General features: G+C 44.8%; 1 protein-coding gene across 1 annotated transcript in view; it reads left to right on the forward strand.

Annotated features, from left to right (window-relative positions):
* The window catches only part of prx (periaxin), a 45,205-nt gene that overhangs the window by 17,731 nt on the left and 4,907 nt on the right, over window positions 1–22,567 (forward strand). Inside the window, exons 6-8 of the mRNA XM_056282909.1 lie at window positions 3,657–3,850; window positions 4,483–4,727; window positions 13,317–22,552. Coding sequence (XP_056138884.1) covers window positions 3,657–3,850; window positions 4,483–4,727; window positions 13,317–22,552 — 9,675 coding nt within the window. The remainder of the gene's footprint in view (window positions 1–3,656; window positions 3,851–4,482; window positions 4,728–13,316; window positions 22,553–22,567) is intronic.

The raw sequence follows: 22,567 nt of genomic DNA on the forward strand, positions 1-22,567 counted from the left end.
AGCATTCATTTGAATGACAGCATGCGGAAAGAAACTGGTTGTTTTGGGGTACAGTGCTCTTTAGCACCTGCAAGAGGGGAGGAGCTGGAACAGGTTGTGACCAGAGAGTGATGAGTCTGAGGTGATGTTGCCTGCCCATTTCCTGACTACGGAGATGTATAAGTCCTGAATGGAGGGCAGGATGGCACCAATGATTTTCTCTGCAGACTTAACTGTCTGTTATGTCTTGTTTGGGTGGCTGACCCAACCCAGACAGTGATGGATGCGTAGAGGACAGGCTGGATTATTGCAACGTAGAACTGAATCTGCACTTCCTGCGGCAAGTTGAACTTCCTGAGCTGGTGGAGAAAGTACATCCTCTGCTGGGCCTTTTTGATGATTGTGTCTATGTTGGATGCCCACTTTAGGTCACCACAGACACTGTGCTGTTGAGTATAGTGAGGGGGGCAGTGTTGGGGGGGGGCTCCTCCTGAAGTCTACTGTCATCGCCACAGTTTTGAGCGTGTTCAGCACCAGGATGTTTTGGCCACACCAGAGGGCCAGCTGTTCAACCTCCCATCTCTATGCGGACTTGTGCCATGTGCAAACTTCAGGAGTTTAACAGACAGGTCACCTGAGGTGCAGTTATGAGTGTAGAGGGAGAAGAGTACAGGGGAGAGCACACACCCCTGGGGGGCACCAGGTGCTGGATGTGACTTACCTCAGCCTCATCTGCTGCCTTCTGTCTGTCAGGAAGTTTTTAATCCACTGGCAGATGGGGGCTGGTACAGTGAGGTGGATGAGTTTGGAGTGGAGAATATCTGGGATGATGGTGAACGCTAAGCTGAAGTCCACGAACAGGACCCTTGCGTATATCGCTGGGGAGTCGAAGTGTTGGAAGATGTAGCGCAATCCCATGTTGACTGAATCCTCACCGACCTGTTTGCTCGGTAAGCAAACTGCACGGGGTCGAGCAGGGGGCCTGTGATTTCCTTCAGGGGAGCCAACACCACCAACCCTCTCAAAGGATTTCATGACCACAGACATTTGGGCAATGGACCTGTAGTCATTTAATCTTGTGATACGAGTTTTTTTGATGGACTGGGATGATAGTGGAGCTCTTGAAGCAGGTGGGGACTTCACACAGCTCCAGTGATTTGTCGAAGATCAGTGTGAAAATGGGGGCCAGCTGGTCCGCACAGACTTTCAGACAGGAGGGTGACACGCAGTCCGGGCCCAGTGCCTTCCTGGTCTTCTGTCTCTGGAAGAGCTGGCGCACATCCTCAACACAGATCCTGAGGGGAGAGGGGCTAGCAGGGGGTGCAGTTGGTTGTGTGTTATGACCAGAGACGGTGAGGGGTGTGAAAGCGCGCTTATCAAACCTGCAACTAAATCCATTTAGATCATCAGCTAGTTGATGGTTCCCTGCACTGTGGGGGGAGGGTCTCCTGTAGTTGGTAATGTCATTCAACCCTCTCTAGACTGATGCTGGATCACTGGCAGTAAACCAACTTTTCAACTTGTCGCACCTTTTTGCCACTCTGATCTCCTCTGTCAGCGTATTTCTGGCTTGGTTGTACCGGATCCTATCTCCACTCCTATAGGCTTCCTCTCCGGCCTGACGAAGCTGCCTGAGTTTTGCTGTGAACCAGGGCTTATTGTTGTTGAAGGTACAGAAAGTATCAGTGGCCAGTTCGAATCCGTGTTACCTCCGGCTTGGTCAGGTGCCCCTACAGACACAATTGGCCATGTCTGCGGGTGAGAAGCCGGATGTGGGTATGTGTCCCGGTCGCTGCACTAGCGCCTCCTCTGGTTGGCCGGGGTGCCTGTTCAGGGGGAAAGGGGAACTGGGGGGAACAGTGTGATCCTCCCATGCGCATTACGTCCCCCTGGTGAAACTCCTCACTGTCAGGTGAAAAGAAGCAGCTGGTGACTCACATGTATCGGAGGAGGCATGTGGTAGTCTGCAGCCCTCCCCGGATCAGCAGAGGGGGTAGAGCAGCGACCGGGATGGCTAGGAAGAGTGGGGGGGGGGGTTCAAACAAACAAACAAATAAATAAATAAAGTATCGGTGGACACACATATGTCCTCATAAAAGCTGACGTAAGATGTCACAGTGTCAGTAAGTTAATCCAGGTCTGTAGATGCAGCCTCAATCACTCTAAACAGTGCAGTCAAAGCAGGCCTGGCGCTCCAGTTTTGATTCACTGGTCCATTTCCTCACAGTTTAAAGCACAGGCTTTTCAGATTTTAGTTTCTGCCTGTAGGTTGGGAGAAGATAAATCAGACAGTGATCCGAGAGTCCCAGGGCTGCATGGGGGACAGACCGATAGGCATCCTTTAATATTAAGTAGCAATGATCCAGAGTGTTTTTGTCCATGGAGGGGCATTTAACATGCTCTGCATTTTGGCAGTTCGTGGCCGAGGTTTGCTCTGTTGAAATCCCCAAGGGTAATGAGAAGGGAGTCTGGATATTTGTGCTCCACGATTGTAATTTGATCAGCCAGGCATTTTAACTCCTCTTTAACACAGGCCTGGGGCGGGATACAGACACCGACCAGAATAAATTGTGAAAATTCACGCAGTGAATAAAATGATTTACAGTCCACGCAAAAAAGGTCTCTAAGCGAGGGCATTTTCATACACCAATCAGCCAAAACTTTAAAACCACTGACGGGTAAATTTAATAACAATGATTATCTCATTACGATCCCACAGAAGAGTTACTGTAGCAGAAATTGCTGAAAAAGTTAATTCTGACTATGATAGACAGGTGTCAGAACACAGTGCATTGCAGCTTGCTGCATATGGGGCTGCATAGCTGCAGACCGGTCAGAGTGCCCATGATTATGCCTGTCCAGTCAAAAGCATCTAAAATGGGAACATGAGTGTCAGAACTGGATCATAGAGCAGTGCAAGATGGTCGCCTGATCCTATGAGTCACATTTTCTTTTACATCATGTGGATGGCCGGATGCATGTGAGTCGTTTACCAGGATGCACTGTGGGAAGAAAGGCAGTGTGAAGCTCTGGCCAATGCTCTTCTGGGAAACCTTGGGTCCTGGCATTCATGTGGATGCTACTTTGACAAGTGCCACCTGCGTAAACATTGTTGCAGCTCATGTAAACCCCTTCATGGCAACGGCATTCCCTGATGGCAGTGGCCTCTTTCAGCAGGATAGCATGCCCTGCCACACTGCAAAAGTTGTTCAGGAATGGTTCGAGGAACATGACAAAAAGTTCATAGTGTTGCCTGGGCCTTCAACTTCCCTAGATCTCAAGCCAATCGAACTTGTTTTTCCAGCACATCTGTGGGAAAAACAAGTTTGATCCATGGAGGCCTCACCTCGCAACTTACATGATTTAAAGGATCTGCTGCTAACATCTTGGTGCCAGATACCAGAGGTCACCTTCAGAGGTCTTGTGGAGTCCATGTCTCGATGGGCCAGAGGCTGTTTTGGCGGCATGAAGGGGACCTACACAATATTAGGCAGGTGGTTTTAATGTTATGGCTGATCGGTGTATCATCTAATAGACAACTTGCTTCGTTATCCTGAGGAACACATACATGTACAAACGCAAGGGTCAGAGGTCAAGACAGCCAACAGTATCACTCATGCTCAGACACCTAGTCGGAGTTGAACTCATTACATTGATTGTTAACACTCTCTCTCTAGGTGATCAGCTGCTAAGCGCCAAAGTCTACTTTGACAATGTGAAATACGAAGACGCCCTGAAGATCCTGCAGTGTGCAGAGCCGTATAAGGTCAGCTTCCAGCTGAAGAGGACAGTCCCCAAGGAAGAGGTCGGTGTGCATCCTGGGGCTCCCAGTGTGGAGGTTAAAGGACCCAAGGCCAAGATAACCAAAATGGTAACTTTGCTGACATCTTTACACCATTCGCTGACAAGAATCAGTCAGAATATGCTATCAGTATGAATTGATTACTATAATTATCACTGAATATAATGAGTATGATACTTGATTGATACTTGAACATTGATAGCATTGAAGCTATAGATCTTTTTTTCACTTGTTTTATTTTCCTTGTCTATTTTCAACACTTTCTTGTGAAAAGTGTAATGCAAAAAAAGAGAAATGGTATGATTATAATTATAATTGGTAAAATCAATGTCATTGTGTTTTTCATGGACTCTGACTCTAGTAAATGTCACACTGAAGGACTAATATGTGGTTTTTCGGGAGTTTGTCAGTTACAAGTACCTAGAAAGTAGATTTATGGGGGTCTTTTGTTACAAACATCAGATTTACCTGAAAATATGAGCCCATTTCACTCCAATCTTTACAAACTATTGAAACTGACAAATTTAAACTCCATATTGTCATAGGCGACAGCTAGTTCTTGTATAAAAAATAAACACCTTAATTTTAAAAATAAATCCAACACATTTCCATTTAAATGAATCCATAAAATCAACATACAGACAAACTTAGTTCAAGGGCTACTGTAACTCAACATAAAATATGTGGTGCATGTGTTTCAGAGCGTCAAAAGCACCAAGCCTTTTAAGACCAAGAGGAAGAGAGGTGGCCGTTTTGGTCTGAAGAGGCTTAAAGAGAAGAAGAGCAGGGAGGAGCTGGTGATCGAGGGAACTCCCCCCAGGCTGGAAACAGGTGACATGGACGTGGAGTTTAGTCTCCCGACATTCAAACAAAAAAGGAGCGCTAAGGCCACAGTGGAAAGTGCTAGAGGAGCTGCAGCCTTAGAGAAGAAAAAGAGCAAGATCAGGTCAGTTGTGTTTGTGTCTTGCATGTTTGCTTTTCAAATCTCAAGGCATTATAAGTAAGGCAGGGCTTCCTGCATAGGCGGCGCTAGGGCCTCGGGTATGGGGAAGCTAAATCTGCGAAACATGACGGTAAAATTTTACAAAGTTCTACATCACATAAGGTTGCCTTGTTGAGTGTAAAGACACTGCTGCTGTTTGAGTCTTTGACACTGAGTCGTGACTCATCTAAGTTCCTCTTGACGGGGTCAGGGACTTTATTTATTTACTCTGCTGGGATGGAAACTCAATTCTGAACGAAGTGGTACGCCTTTCTGCCCTTATCGGCCAATGATGTGTCTTTGATAGCCTTGTTGTGGTGGTGTCCTTGAGCGCAAATTAAGTTTTTCTTATTGTCTGCATTGTTTCCCCCCACAAAGTGCGCACCTCAAAGGACAACCTGTTCTCAACCAGGTCGTCAAATACCAACGCTTTGCCATGCCCCTCGGCGTCTGATACTGACGCACAAGGCACCTTTTAGCATCTGTATGAGACGCACCGGGCTTTCAACTAACTTCAATGTAAACCCATCCGCAGCAATATTTGACACCAAGAGCAACTGCTCTGGCCATCCATCCATCCATCCATCCATTATCCAAACCACTTATCTGGGTCGCGGGGATGCTGGAGCCTATCCCAGTAGTAAATAACCAGGCAGGCCGGCCGGCCATCCATTCACTCCAATATTAACCCGACCACAACGTTATAACACGCTTTACCAGCCGGAAGTATTTTCCCCATCAACCCAGTAGCCAGAATAAACTAAACCAAAGTTAAGATCTCGACATTGCTGAACCAAAAATACGTTTCTTGTCAGCATTTCAATTTACAGCCAATGTTGATGGAGCCTGCGTCAACATCACGTGATGATCAGGTTTCTGTCTGCGAAGATCTGAAAAATAAATGACTGCCATTCCTTTTATTCTCTGTGGAAAATGCAATATTTAAGATAGTTCTGGTATTAAAATGTATTTTGATAACATTTTTAACGAGAACTGTGCATTTTCATAATCTTCATTCAGTGAAAGTATGTGATCTTTATTTTGTTGGTTATCACAAAGATTCTTTCAGGTCTTGCCAGAAATTTGTTGGATCCACTGTTTCTGACATTGAACACAACCCCAAAACGCGCTTCTACAATACTTGCTAGAATATCCTCAATAAATCAACATTTGTGTGGTTTTTATGTGCCTTGTGCGTCGGTATCTGACACCGCAGTGCGTGACAAAGCATTGGTATTTGCTATGGCGTACCGTAAAATCCCGTGGCACCCCACAGGGAGGGGGTGTGGGCCCTTTCACAATGGAGGTGCGGTTACAGTGGCACCAGCAAAATTAACTAAAAAATAAATATTACAAGCGTGCGCGCACAAACGCACACATACACACATGCATGTAACAATTGTGCGACTTACAGTAAAATGATCAAAGTAATAAAAATCTTTGCCAAATAAAATATGCAGATCATAAATCAGATTTCCGTACTGGATCAGTCGAGGCCCGGGTTACCAAGGACCACAAGTACCACTGGTACTGTTGGCCAGCAGGGTGCCGGTGGAAACTATTCTACTGTTGGGCGAAGGAGAGGGAGAAGGCATGTCCAGAGGCAGCGGGAGAGGAGGAAGGTAGGAGTGTGGAGGTGAGAGTCGGAACTTTGCTGAATATGGAGCTGCCAGGGAAGAGGAAAAGAGGAAGGCCAAAGAGGAGGTTCATAGATGTGGCGAGAGAGGACATGCAGGTGGCTGGTGTAACAGAGGACGATGCAAAGGATGATCCGCTGTGGCGACCCCTAACGGGAGCAGCCAAAGGTAGTAGTAGTAGTAGCAGTAGCAGTAGTAGTAGCAGTAGTAGTAGTAGAAGTAGTAGTAGAAGTAGAAGTAGTAGTAGTAGACAGTAAAATTATCAACATGCTATGTATATTGCAAACTTGTTAAGATAGCCAAGTTGGTAGTTAATGTCATCTTCCGATTACGCAACTTGGAATAAAACCTATCACACAAACCATGTAACGCTAACCAACATACAGCTCTGTAATAGCAAGCCAAAAACAATCGATACCGTGGCAACAGGCAAATACAAACTGCAGCCGCTCAACCAAGGCCAAGACAGATATTTTTGTAGCCAGCACAGAACGAATGCACGAGTCTAATGGACCGTCCATTCATAAACGAGCACAGAAAACACACACAATAAGCCTAAAGCTAGGCCAACAGTTTACCCTGTGTTAATCTGATGCCATGATTAATAAAAATCCCTAACAGAATCAAATGTATTCTTTCTTACCTTTAAAAATGACCAAGATGTCATTTCCTCCTTCCATTCCTCTGTGCGAATTCCTTGACAGTATTTGTTAAATCCACCTGCCCTTCAATGCTGAGAATCGCTAGGCCGGAGAGTCTATCCCTGGGACACAGTGCTCCTCAGATAGTTTTTCATGATTTTCAGTCTTGAAAAAGATCTCTCAGCACTTGCCACGGTGACAGGAATAGTAAAAAAAAAATTTTTTTTAAAAAGCTTAAGAGCAGTAGCCACGTGTTTGACCCTAGGCAGAATGTCTCAGGAACAAGAGCTCGGTCAAAACTTTAATTCAACCCATTTCAATGGTTTTTATTTCTGGCCTCAGAGCATTTCGAAATGAAAGTAGCTGCAGTAGTAGTAGTAGTAGTAGTAGTAGTAGTGATGGAAAATCTGATGTGAATTGTGACTGATCTGAAAACTTGACTGAGTTGAATAAAACCCGGCTTTCTTTATTTCAGAAGCAACCTGGTCGCGTACTTTCTGTGATAACGGATTTACATCGTTTTGAATTGAAGGGCTTAAATGATTAACATTGTGTCCTTTATCGAGCAACTCCCGCAAAATGGGATCATATCTATTCTATTATTGACAAGAGGTTCCCATTTTTGAGCTCACCCACCTTCTCACGATGCCCCCCCTAAAAGCTATTTTACATGAAGCTGATGCTGGAATAGGCTCCGGCATCCCCGCGACCCTGAGAGCAGGATAAGCGGTTAAGATAATGGATGGATGGATTAATGCCAGAGTGACATCTGTGATTCTTAACACTTTGGCCCAAAAACTTGACGTTTGTATTCACTGTCTAGTATTCACTTGTCTTCAACGTGGGATCTGTTAAATCCACCGGGAAATTAGCCTTGTCTGATGGATACTCTTCATCATTTTCTGCATGTGATTTTTTCTTGATGGCCATCACCAGGCTCAGTCTCCGTGTCTACTTGCTGATCAGGAGGGGTGCAGATTGCAGCTTTAGCCTCCATGTTGCTAACAGATGCCCCTACGTTTGCCCCAGTGCTATCTGCATCTGCACTGGCATCCCCTGCATTTGTAATTGCTTTCGCAGCCATAAATATTAAAGATGTTTCCGGTAGTTTTGCCTGATTTCTTTTTTTATTCGTCTCATTTTGCCGTTTTTGCACCCCACTGATTTGGAATTGTTGCTGCAAAATGACCTTTTCATGGCCAATGTTTCACGTGACATATACACAAGGTTAAAGCTCAAAATCACTGGGGCGACTGTGATTGGATAACACAGGCTACCATCTTTTAAAATGTATTCATTTTTAAACAATTATAAGGTTGATAGCTCAGTAAAGGTTTGGTTCCCAACTTTTTTTTTTTAATTAATATAGATGTTTAAAAAAAATTACCCAACGTTAGCCCCCCCCCCCCCTCCAGTGCAAGCCTGGCTGGCCCCTCCCCTACGCCTCTGGGTATTTGACGACCTGGGAATGAGAACAGGTTGCAAAGGATGAGTCCGATCACCAGTCTGGTCAGGTCCAGAAGTCTTGCAGTTTATGATCACTTTAGGTCAGTTTACAAATTCCCCTCGATTGACTTTTTAGCCTACTCCTTTGATCCCAAATTATTTCTTTTTTTTAATCATGGCGTCACTCAATCTTCAATACTTCAATGTTTTATGTTGCTCAATGAAAAATGTTAGCTAAACTGAATAGACCCCTTAAAGCGTGACGTAAAAGCTGCGTTGTAAACAAGATGTGCGCGCAGAACGTGTGGCAAAACATGGCTGAGAAACAATGTGTGTACCTCTGAAACATTGGGGTACTTTTTCCCCGAAGAGTGTTATTTCTCCGTGGCCATAGTCCAAGCAGGCCCGTGCCTGCTGCAGGAAAGCATGCCCCAGGATGACCTCGGTGTTCCCAGCAGTGTCGGCCACAACAAAGTTCACACTTGTAACATAGCCCCCAATGTACACTGGGATGTCAACTTCTCGTAAGACTGGCAGGCCTTCTGGCCTGACGCCCTGCAGGGTTCGAGCAACCAATCGTTGTATGGGGGGGTCTGGCCTTGATGGGGAAAGGAGTTGAAGCGGTGGAATGGTAGCACACTCCTCTGAGCATCAGAGTCCTGCAAGGCGCAAATCTCCAGCCCGTGCATTGTTACCTGCGCACAGGTCTCGTCTTCCTGGCCTTTAGTTCTGATGACCACTGTGCCTGGGTTAGATGCTGGTGTCGGCCTGGCACTCACAGCACGCTGCTCGGGCCAGCAAGGGGAGGGGCAATTTCTTTGAATGTGTCCAATGCCTGAGCAGTTGTGGCCGACAAGCTTCCCAAAGTCCTTTTTCCCCTGCCCCTTATTTCTCTGGGCCCACCACCGCTGGTGAGATTTTTGCACCCCCTCTGGTGGGTGAGTGGTCCATACAGCTGCTCTCCCTGGTTCCTCACGCTGCAGCGCGTAAGCATTTCCACGTAGTGTAGCTGCTCTGGCTCTCCACTCTGTAGAACTGGGCGCACCTGCCCACATCAGCTGTGTGACTGCTTTGGCGGCCCTCCTAGTTGTCTCATACCTGTGGGCTATGTTATAGGCTCTCGCCAGGGTGCATGGCTGCTCCTCCAAGAGTTTTTGCACCATCTCTGCGTCGGCCAGGGCATTAATGAAGGTCTCCACACCGATGGCGTCCTGCTCCAGCTCTGTACGATCACCATACAAGATAGAAACCTTTTCATAGATGTCATCTCTCAATGCATGCAAGGGTTCACTTGGCTGCCTGATTCTTTGTTTCAGTTCAATGCCGATGAGTGCCGCGTGCTCCGAGCACAGCCCGTAGGTGGCCTCTATCTCATCTACAATCCGCTGATAGCTCCACCGACCAGATCTTGAATTCTTATGGACAATAGCACCAGCTGCTCCAATAAACCGAACCTAAGCTGAACCGCTATAGTTTCCTCTGTCCAGCGGTTAGCTCATGCACAGCTTTCAAAGTGGAACGAAAGCCTTTCCATGCATCCATCAAACTGACCTGGCCGCAGCATGGGAATCCTCTCCTTTTGTCCTTAGTGCTCATCACTGCTGTCTGCAAGGCCATAATCACACAGCTTGGGTTCTCCACCCCTTTGCGGCGGTGTATCTCTGGGCAGGGTGCGTTTGCAGCCCAGGGCACGCGCTCCATGACCCGGTCCTACATGCTGAGACATACAAGTGGTGAATGGTGGCAAAGTCTGTTGTGGGAATGGTGCGTGGGCCAGGGCAGCTGGGGTGCTGGTGTCACAATAATTACAGTTCTAGGGGGTGAAGGGGTTAAGTAGCCGGGAACCAGCAGTGGAAGCAGAAGCTGGGGTTGAATCAGTTCCTTTGCAAAATGGTGACAATGGGTCAGGGGACGAAGGCTGCGCCTCTAGTGAGGCTGTAATCCAACTGAGGGAATATGCAGCCATTAGCTGGGCCGACGGTGCAGTGAAGGGGTTGGCAGGATACAAGGGTGGACCTGGGGTGAGTCGCCATCCCGCGGTTGGCCACAGCGGTGTTGTGTGGGCCGCCGTTTCACATGCGGCTAATGCTAGCTCCACGCTAGCGGCATGCCGCTGGTTTAACAGAGTTCGCGTTAGCTCGAAAAGTCTCTGTCACACCCGCTTAAAATAGATTTGCATTGATATTCTGGACGATTAACTTGACGTACTTCTTGACGCTGCCGAGTCGACACCCCCCCTCCCCGCCATTTTCTCTCGCTCCGTCCGCTTGTTCGTCCCGAGCGCTGCCATTTTCCCCCCTCTCGCTCGGTACGCTGCAGGTTTACTCTTATTCTTCCCTCGCCGAACAATAAGGTGTGTCTCTTACTTGCAGGGTAGGTCCCAGACGAGCCCCCGGTGTCACCACTCCAGTAGTTGGAAGCCTCTGGTGTCTCGCTAGCCTGTTTAGCTTAGCCTAGCTCGTAGCTGGTAGCAAGCTTCAGAGTCCGGACCAACTCTGCGGTGGAGAAGGGGGCGCTTTTATTTCAGCACTGCAGCACAATTTGACGCACAAGCTCCCTCTGGCGGGCAGCCTTGCGATCCGTCGGCACACCGCTCTCTCTGTGGCTGCGGCGAAGAAACGGAACATACTGTAACGTGCATGAATAAGTAGACACGTTGGCCCTTGATTAACGGGTCGGACCCTTTAGTCCAGTGTTTCTCAACCGGGGGTCCGCGGACCCCTAGTGGTCCGTGGTGTAATTGCAAGGGGTCCGTGAAAATAAAATATCTTTAAAAAAAAGATCCTATGACATTTATAGAAATAGGATTATTTTACTCAAATGTGACTGAGACCTTTATCTACCTAAACTATAAAGGGTAACAGGACTTTTTTTCTCTAATTACATCTGTTTCACAAGTGTAATTTATTGTATTTTAATAAGAGATCTCGCTCCCGTTTGCATTGTTAAAAGTTACTGCATAAAAATTCTGTTGTTACATATATCTGAAAGTTCCTGCATTAGAATTCTGTTTTGTTAACTATATCTAAGTTACAACTGAACGCTCTTATTTTTGCCCCAAAGAGTGAATAAATGCTATAATGCAATTTAAAATGCAGTTTCTACTGTTTCTATCAAATTGCAACCCCCCTCCCCCAAGATCAGGCGGAGGGGTCCTCAGGGTAGATCAAAAATACGCAGGGGGTCCAGGACCCCAAAAAGGTTGAGAACCACTGCTTTAGTCGACTGGTTAACGTTGTCGCTTGCGGAGTGAGAGACACGCGTTCGCGTCCCGGCTGTGGCGACGGTCTCCCAGACTGCCCCCCGAATTCGCTACAATACACACGCGGCTGTGTCCACGTCACTCCCACAGATTACCCACAAAGCCCCCTCCTACAGAGGCGGGCCTCCGCTTGCAACACAAGGAAGACAGAAACAAGCAGTACGAGTCGAAACTTCCGCTAAGCGCCGGAGAAAAACTTCCCGGCCCGTTTCTGCCTTGCTGGAGCTCAGTGGACAAGTGACGTCACCAAGGTGCCAAACATCGGCTGGAGGGACGTGGCGGAACGCCTCATAGTCACGCCAAGTATATTGTAACGTGCATGGATAAGAAGACACGCTGGCCGCTGGCTCGCGGGTCTGACCCTTTAGTCTAGCGGTTAGCGTGTCTTATTAGTAGTTTACAGTAGTTATGTTTACAAACACAAGACTCGTGGCCCCTTTTTTTTGCCTCACAATCTGCGCACGCACATTTGGCGCATGTAAACAAGAGAACACGTCTATTGGCATGTCAGAGAAGTTAAATTACTGTCGAGATCGCTAAAAAAAAGATATATAAAATGATAACAGCGCATATACACGTCAGTGGTCTATTCACGTGTTGGAGGATGCTTAATCACATGATACATAATCAAAGGTAGATATGGCTGTCTGCAAGCATCACAAAGAGGTTTGTTCTGAACCAAGACATCCACTAGTTGAAAACCTTGACCATCTGCTTATGCAAAATATATGAAAGCTAAAACCAGGACCGAAGTAGGGTACCATTCAAAGGTAAGTTGTTAACTAAAATCTTTGATAGAGGAAAATGCTTGGACCCATATAGACTGGGGCTGTATTTGATATTGGGTAAACAGCTTTAGTGACAAACTTAGTTTAGTGACATTGACAAAAAAAATGAACAAATTAAGGGGAGGGGGGGGGGTTCAGACAACAGAGGGCCAATGTCATCAAGCAACAAAAACAAACTTGCATGTCTATATTGAGTATGCATAAAGACACTTGCATGTCTACAGACTGAAATTTTGTCGCGATATTGAATGATTACTTAATGATATTTTCCCAAATTAATGCATAGCATTTTAAAATTAGACTTTTAACAACTATCTCTTAACATTATACTTGAATGAATGATGATGATTTATTGCATGAATGATGAGTTATTTCAAACATGTATAAATAAGCAGCATATAACATACAGATAAGCCATTGCCAATATTAATAAGTGATCAACAAATCCACACATCAAACTTAGCGAACAAATCTCCGCATGCATCAGATTATTTGTCACATGTCTGAAAAGGAGTACTAGGAAGTATACACTTGTTTTTTTCCAACCCCTTCTCACTTACTCTTAAGTTAATTCGGCTACTATACATTTCAAACTCAATTCCCACTGTACTGTATAGTTCAAATTCAATGCAAGTTGTGCTGCACAATAAAAACTCAACTACTGTAAACAACAAGAGAAATAAGACAAAAAAACATATTGAAAGCGGAAAAAAAACCTTCACTGTGCTATTCTGTTTCCCCCCACTCCTCTCTATATTTTATGTATCCTGTTTTCCCAGGTTTCCCCGTATGAAAGTAAAGGGGTATGCTGGTGCTGCAGCAGGAGGAAAAGTGGAAACTGAAAAACTGGAGGGGAAGGTAGATATCTCTTCACCTGACGTGTCTGGAGCTAAAGGGAAATCCAAGGGGAAGGGACACAAGTTTGGAATCACCTTTCCCAAGACCAAAAACACAAAGACTGACACATCCTTTGCTACCAGTTCTGTGGATCTGAAGCCGCCAGATGCAAAATTCCACCCACCATCAGTAGAGTTCAGTTTCTCTGGCGACCTTGATGGCAATATGGAGGTGGAGAAAGGGGAAGCAAAGTTGAGCACACCTGATGTGAAGTTCTCACTTCCTTCTGGGAGAGCTGATGCATCTTTGCCCACTGGGGAAGGGAAAGCAAGAATCAAGGCACCTAAAATGGACATCAAAGGAGGAGTGAATGCAGCTGGGGCTGAGGGAAAAATCAAAGTCCTAAAAGGGCGAGGGGATGATGATGTTGGCAAAGGAGATGGAAAGCTGAGAATGCCAAAGCTAAAACTACCCAAAGTCAGACTTTCACGTCACTCTGACTGTGATGAAGTAGATGGTGACATTAAGTTAAAAGTGAAAGACCCTGAAACAACAGGTTTGAAAATACCCCATATTGACATCACAGCTCCTGAGGTAGATGTGGACTTCTCTTTACCCTCTATGAAGGCAGGCGTGGAGGGGGATATCAAAGCCCCTGAGCCAAAGATAAAGGGTGAGGTTGATGTAGACCTCCCCAAAATGCATGTCACCAAACCAAAGACAGAGGGCAGTTTTGAGGGGATCTCGGGGAAAGACCCATCAATTAAGATGCCCTCTGTGGATATCTCTTTGCCAAAAGTGAAGGGAAAATCCCACATGGGAGTCTTCTTCCCACAGCATGAGGCAGGTGGAAAGATGGGAATCCAAATGCCTGCCATCGACATCTCTGTGCCTGATGCCAATCTGGGGTTGGATACTGAGCGGAGAGTTCCTGATGAGGTTGAAGGCCCCAATTTCAAAGCCCCCAATATCGCCATGCCAACAGTTGACATCTCCTCACCCAAAATGGAATTGCCCAAAGTTGAGATCAATTGCCCGAAAGCTGGAGGGGGAATCAGCTTGCCTTCTATTGACATTTCTCTCCCCAAGATGAAAACACACGGAGAAGAAGATGTTGATATGGAGCATTTTGTTGGTGGAGATGGGAAATTCAAAATGCCTGATTTTGATATCTCTTACCCCAAAATTAGGCAACCACGGGGAGAAGTTGATATCAAAGGACCAGAAATCAAAGGAGGCTTCAAGTTGCCGAAAGTGGACCTGACTCTTCCCAAAGGCAAAGTTGAAATTGACATTGAAGAAGACAAAGGAGCAAAATTTCAGGCACCACCCCTTGATATTTCTCTCCCTAAAATGAAGACAGATGAGGTGGAAGTCAACATTGAAGGTCCAGAAGCAAAAGATGGTAAATTTAAAATGCCAAAAATTGACTTTTCCTTACCCAAAGGGAAAATGGAAGGTGATGTTGAGCTGGGAGGGAGTGCTGGGATGGGAAGCAAAATCGAAATACCAACCTTTGATGTTTCTTTACCAAAAGTAAAACAACCAGAGGGTCATGTTGCTATAGAAGGGGCAGACGTAAAGGCTAGTGGTAAAATACAGGTGCCATCTATTGATATATCCCTGCCAAAAGAAGAGGCAGAGAGAAATTTTGAAATAGAGGGACCATCTACTAAGGGAGGCAGGTTTAAAATGCCCTCTCTTAACATCTCACTGCCAAAGATGAGAGCATCTGGTGGTGTGGTTGATATAGAAGGCCCTGAGATCAAAGGAGGAGAATTTGATGTGCCATCAGTAGACATTTCATTCCCAAAAACTAAAGCCAAGAGTGAGGTTGGCATTGTGGAAAAAAAAGGCCAGTTTAAAATGCCAAAATTTGACATATCCCTCCCAAAATTGAAGTCACCAGAGGGTGAGCTCACTCCAGAGGGACCTGAAATCAAAGGTGGTACAATAAAGATGCCAAAAACTGATATTTCTCTCCCTCAAGGAAAGGTTGAGGGGGATTTGAATATTGAGGGAGGTGAAGGACTGAAAGGAAAATTCACCATACCTTCTGACATCTGTCCTCCTAAAATGAAGCTGCCAGAGGCAAAGGGAGGAAAGATTGAACTGCCATCCATTGACCTCTCAATTGCCAAAGGGAAAGTAGAAGGGGACCTTGAAGGCTCTGGTAGAAAAGGAGCCAAGTTCAAGATGCCCACTTTTGACATCTCTTCGCCAAAGATTAAGTCCAAAGACGGAGAAGTTAATATCGAAGGTCCACAAGTCAAAGGTGGAGCAGAGTTTGGGACAGCGTCACTCGACACATCTCTCCCTGCAGTGAAATCACCTGAAGGAGAAGTGACAATCAAATGCCCAGAAACTAAAGGAGGAAAGTTCCAAATGCCCTCTTTGAGCTTGTCACTACCAAAGATCAAATCAAAGGGGGGTGATGTCAACATCAAAGGTCCTGAGTTGAAAGGAGGAAAGATTGAGATACCCGCCGTTGACGTTTCACTTCCCAAAGGAAAAATAGAGAAAGACATAAATATTGAAGGAGAGGGTGGAAACGGAACTAAATTCACCATGCCCTCATTTGACATCTCTCTTCCCAAGGCCAAGTCACCTGAAGCAGATCTAAGTTTGGCAGGAGATGGGCTCATTGAAGGCACTGAAGGCAAAGGAGGTAAATTCAAAATGCCCAAATTTGATGTCTCACTACCAAAAGTGAAATTTCCAGAGGGTGATGTGCACCTACAAGGACTGGATATAAAGGCAAAAAAGATTGAGATGCCAGACATTGATATTTCCTCCTCTAAAGAAAAAGCAGAGGGAGAGTTTGAGGTTGGGGGAATTGAAAAAGGGGGGAAATTCCATATACCCTCTGTAGGTATTTCTCTACCCAAGATGAAATCTAAGGGGGGAGAGGTAAATATTGATGGACCTGAGATGAAAGAAGGAAAGCTCAATATGCCAGACATTGACCTTTCACTCCCTAAAGGAAAAGTAGAAGGTGATGTCAACATTGAGGGCTCTGAGATTAAGGGGGGTAAATTTAAAATGCCCAAATTTGATATTTCACTACCAAAGATGACTCTTCCTGAAGGAAACATCAATATGAAAGGACCAGAGGTGAAAGGAAACATTGAAATGCCAACCACTTCTATTGATCTTCCGAAAGGAAAAGCTGACGGTGATGTCACTATTGAGGGCCCTGATGGAAAAGGAGGTAAATTCAAACTGCCCAAATTTGATGTTTCATTACCAAAGATGGATCTTCCAGAGGGTGATGCCAATATGAAAGGATCAGAGATGAAAGGAAAGATTGACATGCCCTCAATCAATATCTCTCTTCCTAAAATGAAAACCAAGGGACTGGATGTTGATATTGAAGCACCTGAAGCCCAAGGCGGAAAGTTCAACATGCCATCACTTGACGTTTCGCTACCAAAAATTAAATCACCAAAAGGGGAAGTTAGCATAGAGGGGGCTGATTTGCCAAGTACCGACATTTCCCGTCCTACAGGAAGCATTGAGGGTGATGTCAATATTGAGGGTCCTGAGGTAAAAGGAGGTAAATTCAAAATGCCCAGATTTGATTTATCACTACCAAAGGTGAATCTTCCACAAGGTGATGTCAACATAGGTGGAGCAGACATGAAGGGAGGGAAAATTGAGATGCCAGATATTGATATTACACTCCCTAAAGGAAAAGTCAAGGGAGCGATTGAGACTGAGGGACATGTTGGCAAAGGAGGTAAATTCCATATGCCCTCTATTAATATCTCCCTTCCTAAGATGAAAGCTAAGGGAGGAGAGGTGAATATTGAAGGACGTGAGATGAAAGGAGGAAAGCTCAACATGCCAGACATTGATCTTTCACTGCCTAAAGGAAAAGTAGAGGGTGATGTCAACATTGAGGGACCCAAAATAAAAGGAAGTAAATTTAAAATGCCCAAATTTGATGTTTCCCTACCAAAGGTAAATCTTCCAGAGGGTGATGTCAATGTGAAAGGACCAGATATGAAAGGAAACATTGAAATGCAAACTACTGACATTTCTCTCCCAAAAGGAAAAGTAGAGGGAGATATTGAAATTGAAGGACATGGGAGCAAAGGGGGCAAGTTCCATATGCCTTCCATTAATATTTCTCTTCCTAAAATGAAAACCAAGGGAGCTGATATTGATGTTGATGTTGACATTAAAGGTCCTAAAATCAAAGGTGGAAAGATTGAGATACCAACCACTGACATCTCACTTCCGAAGGGAACATGTGAGGGGGATTTTAACATTGAGGGCCCTGATGGAAAAGGAGGTAAATTCAAAATGCCCAAATTTGATGTTTCATTACCAAAGATTACTCTTCCTGAGGGTGATGTCAATGTGAAAGGACCAGATATGAAAGGAAAGATTGACATGCCCTCAATCGATATCTCTCTTCCTAAAATGAAAACCAAGGGACTGGATGTTGATATTGAAGCACCTGAAGTCCAAGGTGGAGAGTTCAACATGCCTTCACTTGATGTTTCACTACCTAAAATTGAATCACCCGAAGGGGAGGTCAGCAGAGAGGGTCCTGATGTGCCAAGTATTGACATTTCTCTTCCAAAAGGAAAGGTTGAAGGTAAAGTCAATGTTGAGGGTCCTGAGGTAAAAGGAGGTAAATTCAAAATGCCCAAATTTGATGTTTCACTACCAAAGATGAATCTTCCTGAGGGTGATGTCAATGTGAAAGGACCAGATATGAAAGGAAAGATTGACATGCCCTCAATCGATATCTCTCTTCCTAAAATGAAAACCAAGGGACTGGATGTTGATATTGAAGCACCTAAAGTCCACGGTGGAAAGTTCGACATGCCTTCACTTGATGTTTCACTACCTAAAATTAAATCACCCGAAGGGGAGGTCAGCAGAGAGGGTCCTGATGTGCCAAGTATTGACATTTCTCTTCCAAAAGGAAAGGTTGAAGGTAAAGTCAATGTTGAGGGTCCTGAGGTAAAAGGAGGTAAATTCAAAATGCCCAAATTTGATGTTTCACTACCAAAGATGAATCTTCCTGAGGGTGATGTCAATGTGAAAGGACCAGATATGAAAGGAAAGATTGACATGCCCTCAATCGATATCTCTCTTCCTAAAATGAAAACCAAGGGACTGGATGTTGATATTGAAGCACCTAAAGTCCACGGTGGAAAGTTCGACATGCCTTCACTTGATGTTTCACTCCCCAAAATTAAATCACCAAAAGGGGAGGTCAGCATGGAGAGTCCTAATATGCCAACTATTGACATTTCTCTTCCAAAAGGAAAGGTTGAAGGTGATGTCAGTGTTGAGGGTCCTGAGGTAAAAGGAGGTAAATTCAAAATGCCCAAATTTGATGTAACACTACCAAAGGTGAATCTGCCACAAGGTAATGTCCACCTAGCTGGAGCAGACATGAGGGGAGGAAAAACTGAGATGCCAGATATCGATATTACACTCCCTAAAGGAAAAGTAGAGGGCAGGATAGAGACTGAGGGGCATGCTGCCAAAGGAGGTAAATTCCATATGCCCTCTATTAATATCTCCCTTCCTAAGATGAAAGCTAAGGGAGGAGAGGTGAATATTGAAGGACCTGAGATGAAAGGTGGAAAGCCCAACATGCCAGACACTGATCTTTCACTGCCTAAAGGAAAAGTAGAGGGTGATGTCAACGTTGAGGGACCCAAAATAAAAGGGAGTAAATTTAAAATGCCTAAATTTGATGTTTCACTACCAAAGATAAATCTTCCAGAGGGTGATGTCAATGTGAAAGGACCAGATATGAAAGGAAACATTGAAATGCCAACCACTGACATTACTCTCCCGAGAGGCAAAGTAGAGGGAGATATTGAAATTGGAGGACACGAAGGCAAAGGAGGCAAGTTCCATATGCCCTCCATTAATATCTCTCTTCCTAAAATGAAATCCAAAGGAGCTGATATTGATGTTGATGTTGAAGGTCCTAAAATTAAAGGTGGAAAGATTGAGATGCCAACCACTGACATCTCAATTCCAAAGGGAACATGTGAGGCGGATGTTAACATTGATGGTCCAGGTGGAAAAAGTGGTAAATTCAAACTGCCCAAATTTGATGTTTCATTACCAAAGATGAATCTTCCAGAGGGTGATGTCAATGTGAAAGGACCAAATATGAAAGGAAAGACTGAAATGCCCACAATCGATATCTCTCTTCCTAAGATGAAAACCAAGGGACTGGATATTGATATTGAGGGAGCTGAAGTCAAAGGTGGAAAGTTCGACATGCCTTCACTTGATGTTTCACTCCCTAAAATTAAATCACCAAAAGGGGAGGTCAGCATAGAGAGTCCTAATATGCCAAGTATTGATATTTCTCTTCCAAAAGGAAAGGTTGAAGGTGATGTCAGTGTTGAGGGTCCTGAGGTAAAAGGTGGTAAATTCAAAATGCCCAAATTAGATGTTTCACTACCAAAGGTGACTCTACCACAAGGTGATGCCAATGTGAAGGGGCCAGAAATGAAAGGGAACATTGAAATGCCGACCATTGATATTTCTCTTCCAAAAGGAAAAGTGGAGGGAGATATTGGGATTGATGGACATGGAGGAAAAGGAGGCAAGTTCCATATACCTTCCATTGATATCTCTCTTCCTAAAATGAAAACCAAGGGAGTTGATGTTGATGTTGAAGGACCTGAAATCAGAGGTGAAAAGATTGAGATGCCAAATATTGACATTTCACTTCCAACAGGAAAAGTTGAAGGTGATGTCAACATTGAGTGTCCTGATGGAAAAGGGGGTAAATTTAAAATGCCAAAATTTGACCTTTCCTTACCGAAGATGAATCTCCCTGAAGGTGATTTGAATGTCAAAGGAAAGACTGAAATCCCATCTGTGGACATTTCACCCCCCAAGGGAAAAATTGAAGGCCCTGGTGGAAAAGGTGGAAAGTTCAAAATGCCCAAATTTGATGTGTCCCTTCCAAAGATGAATCTTCCAGAGAGTGGCGTCAATTTGGCAGGACCAGAAATGAAAGGAAACATTGAAATGCCAGCCATTGATATTTCACTCCCAAAAGGAAAAATAGAAGGAGATTTTGAGATTGAAGGACCGGGAAACAAAGGAGGAAAGTTCCATTTACCTTCTATCAATATCTCTCTTCCTAAACTGAAAACCAAGGGTGTTGATGTTGATGTTGAAGGACCTAAAATCAAAGGGGAAAAGATTGAGATGCCAGATATTGACATTTCACTTCCAAAAGGAAAAGTTGAAGGTGATGTCACTATTGAGGGCCCTGATGGAAAAGGAGGTAAATTCAAAGTACCAAAATTTGATATTTCATTACCAAAGATGAATCTTCCAGAGGGTGATGTCAATGTGAAAGGACCAGAGATGAAAGGAAATATTGATATTCCTTCAGTCGATATCTCGCTTCCTAAAATGAAAACCAAGGGACTGGAATTTGATATGGAAGCACCTGAAGTCAAAGGTGGAAAATTCAAAATGCCATCACTTGATGTTTCATTGCCTAAAATTAAATCACCAAGAGGGGAAGTTAGCATAGAGGGGGCTGATTTGCCAAGTACCGACATTTCCCATCCTACAGGAAGCATTGAAGGTGATGTCAATATTCGGGGGCCTGAGGTAAAAGGTGGTAAATTCAAAATGCCCAGATTTGATTTATCACTACCAAAGGTGAATCTTCCACAAGGTGATGTCAACACTGGTGGAGCAGACATGAAGGGAGGAAAAATTGAGGTGCCAGATATTGATATTACACTTCCTAAAGGAAAAGTCGAGGGAGGGATTGAGACTGAGGGGCATGTTGGCAAAGGAGGCAAATTCCATATGCCCTCTATTGATATCTCCCTTCCTAAGATGAAAGCTAAGGGAGGAGAGGTGAATATTGAAGCACCTGAGATGAAAGGAGAAAAGCCCAACATGCCAGACATTGATCTTTCACCGCCTAAAGGAAAAGTAGAGGGTGATGTCAATATTGGGGGTCCCAAAATAAAAGGGAGTAAATTTAAAATGCCCAAATTTGATGTTTCCCTACCAAAGGTCAGTCTTCCAGAGGGTGATGTCAAAGTAGAAAGACCAGAGATGAAGGGAGGAAATGTTGAGATGCCATCTGTGGATATTTCCCTTCCCACAGGAAAAGCAGAGGGAAGTGTCAGTGTTGAAGGACTGTCAGGAAAAAGAGGAAAGTTTGAAATGCCCGAAGTTGATGTAACACTCCCAGAAATAAAAACAAAAGAAGCAGATGTCAATATAAAGGGCCCTGAGGTCAGAGGTGGCAGTTTTGAGATGCCTGAAATAGATGTCTCACTACCCAAAAAGGCAGTATCTGGTGAAGTAGAGTTGGATGCAACTGGTAAAAAAAGTGGTAGGCTCCACATGCCAATTCTTGATATCAATGTCCCCAAATTTGATATTGACCTTAGCCTCCCATCCGGACACAAAGACAGCCCCAAGGTAGATTCTGGTAGTGTTGATGCATCTGGAAATCTTGAGATATCTAGTGGTCATTTTAGAATGCCCTCCTTGCCAAAGATAGGCACAAAAGGCAAAGATGATATAAATGCTGCCCTAGCTGTCAAAGGAGATGCTAAGCTGCCCAAAGGGAAAATTAAGGGTATGGGCATTGAAACGGGTACTGTAGAGGCTACAAGTGGATCCATTAAACTTCCCACTGTCAAACTACCAACGGTTGACATCTCAGCTCCGAAGGTAGATTTTGGCCTCACCAAAACAAAAGGGGATGATGTGGAGGTGGAGCTTCTTAAGGCAGAGGGCGGGAGGCCTTCCTCGGGCGGCAGCTTTGATTTGCCCGATGTCTCCCTCAAAATGCCCAAATTCTCTCTACCAAAGTTTGGTGGGAAGGCCAAGAGCAGTGACCTGGAGATAGAGGGACAGGCACCCAAGGGAAATATTTCCCTCAGTCCACCACATGCAGAAGGAGAGCTCAGAGCACCATCTGTAGAGTTCGATGGTGATGGGAAAGTTAAAGTAAAAGCAAAAAAGCCTAAAATCAAAATGCCTTCATTTGGAATATCTAAGAAGGATGACATGTCCTTGTCTTGTCCTGAGGTGGACGTTAAAGTGAAGAAGGGTAAAATTGACACTCCTCAGCATGAGGTGAGAGTAGATGATAAAACTAAATACAAGGTGAAATTCCCCAAATTTAAAATATCATCGAAGGGTAATTTACCAGAGG

Source organism: Lampris incognitus, chromosome 7 (assembly GCF_029633865.1).
Source record: "Lampris incognitus isolate fLamInc1 chromosome 7, fLamInc1.hap2, whole genome shotgun sequence".
NCBI lineage: Eukaryota > Metazoa > Chordata > Actinopteri > Lampriformes > Lampridae > Lampris > Lampris incognitus.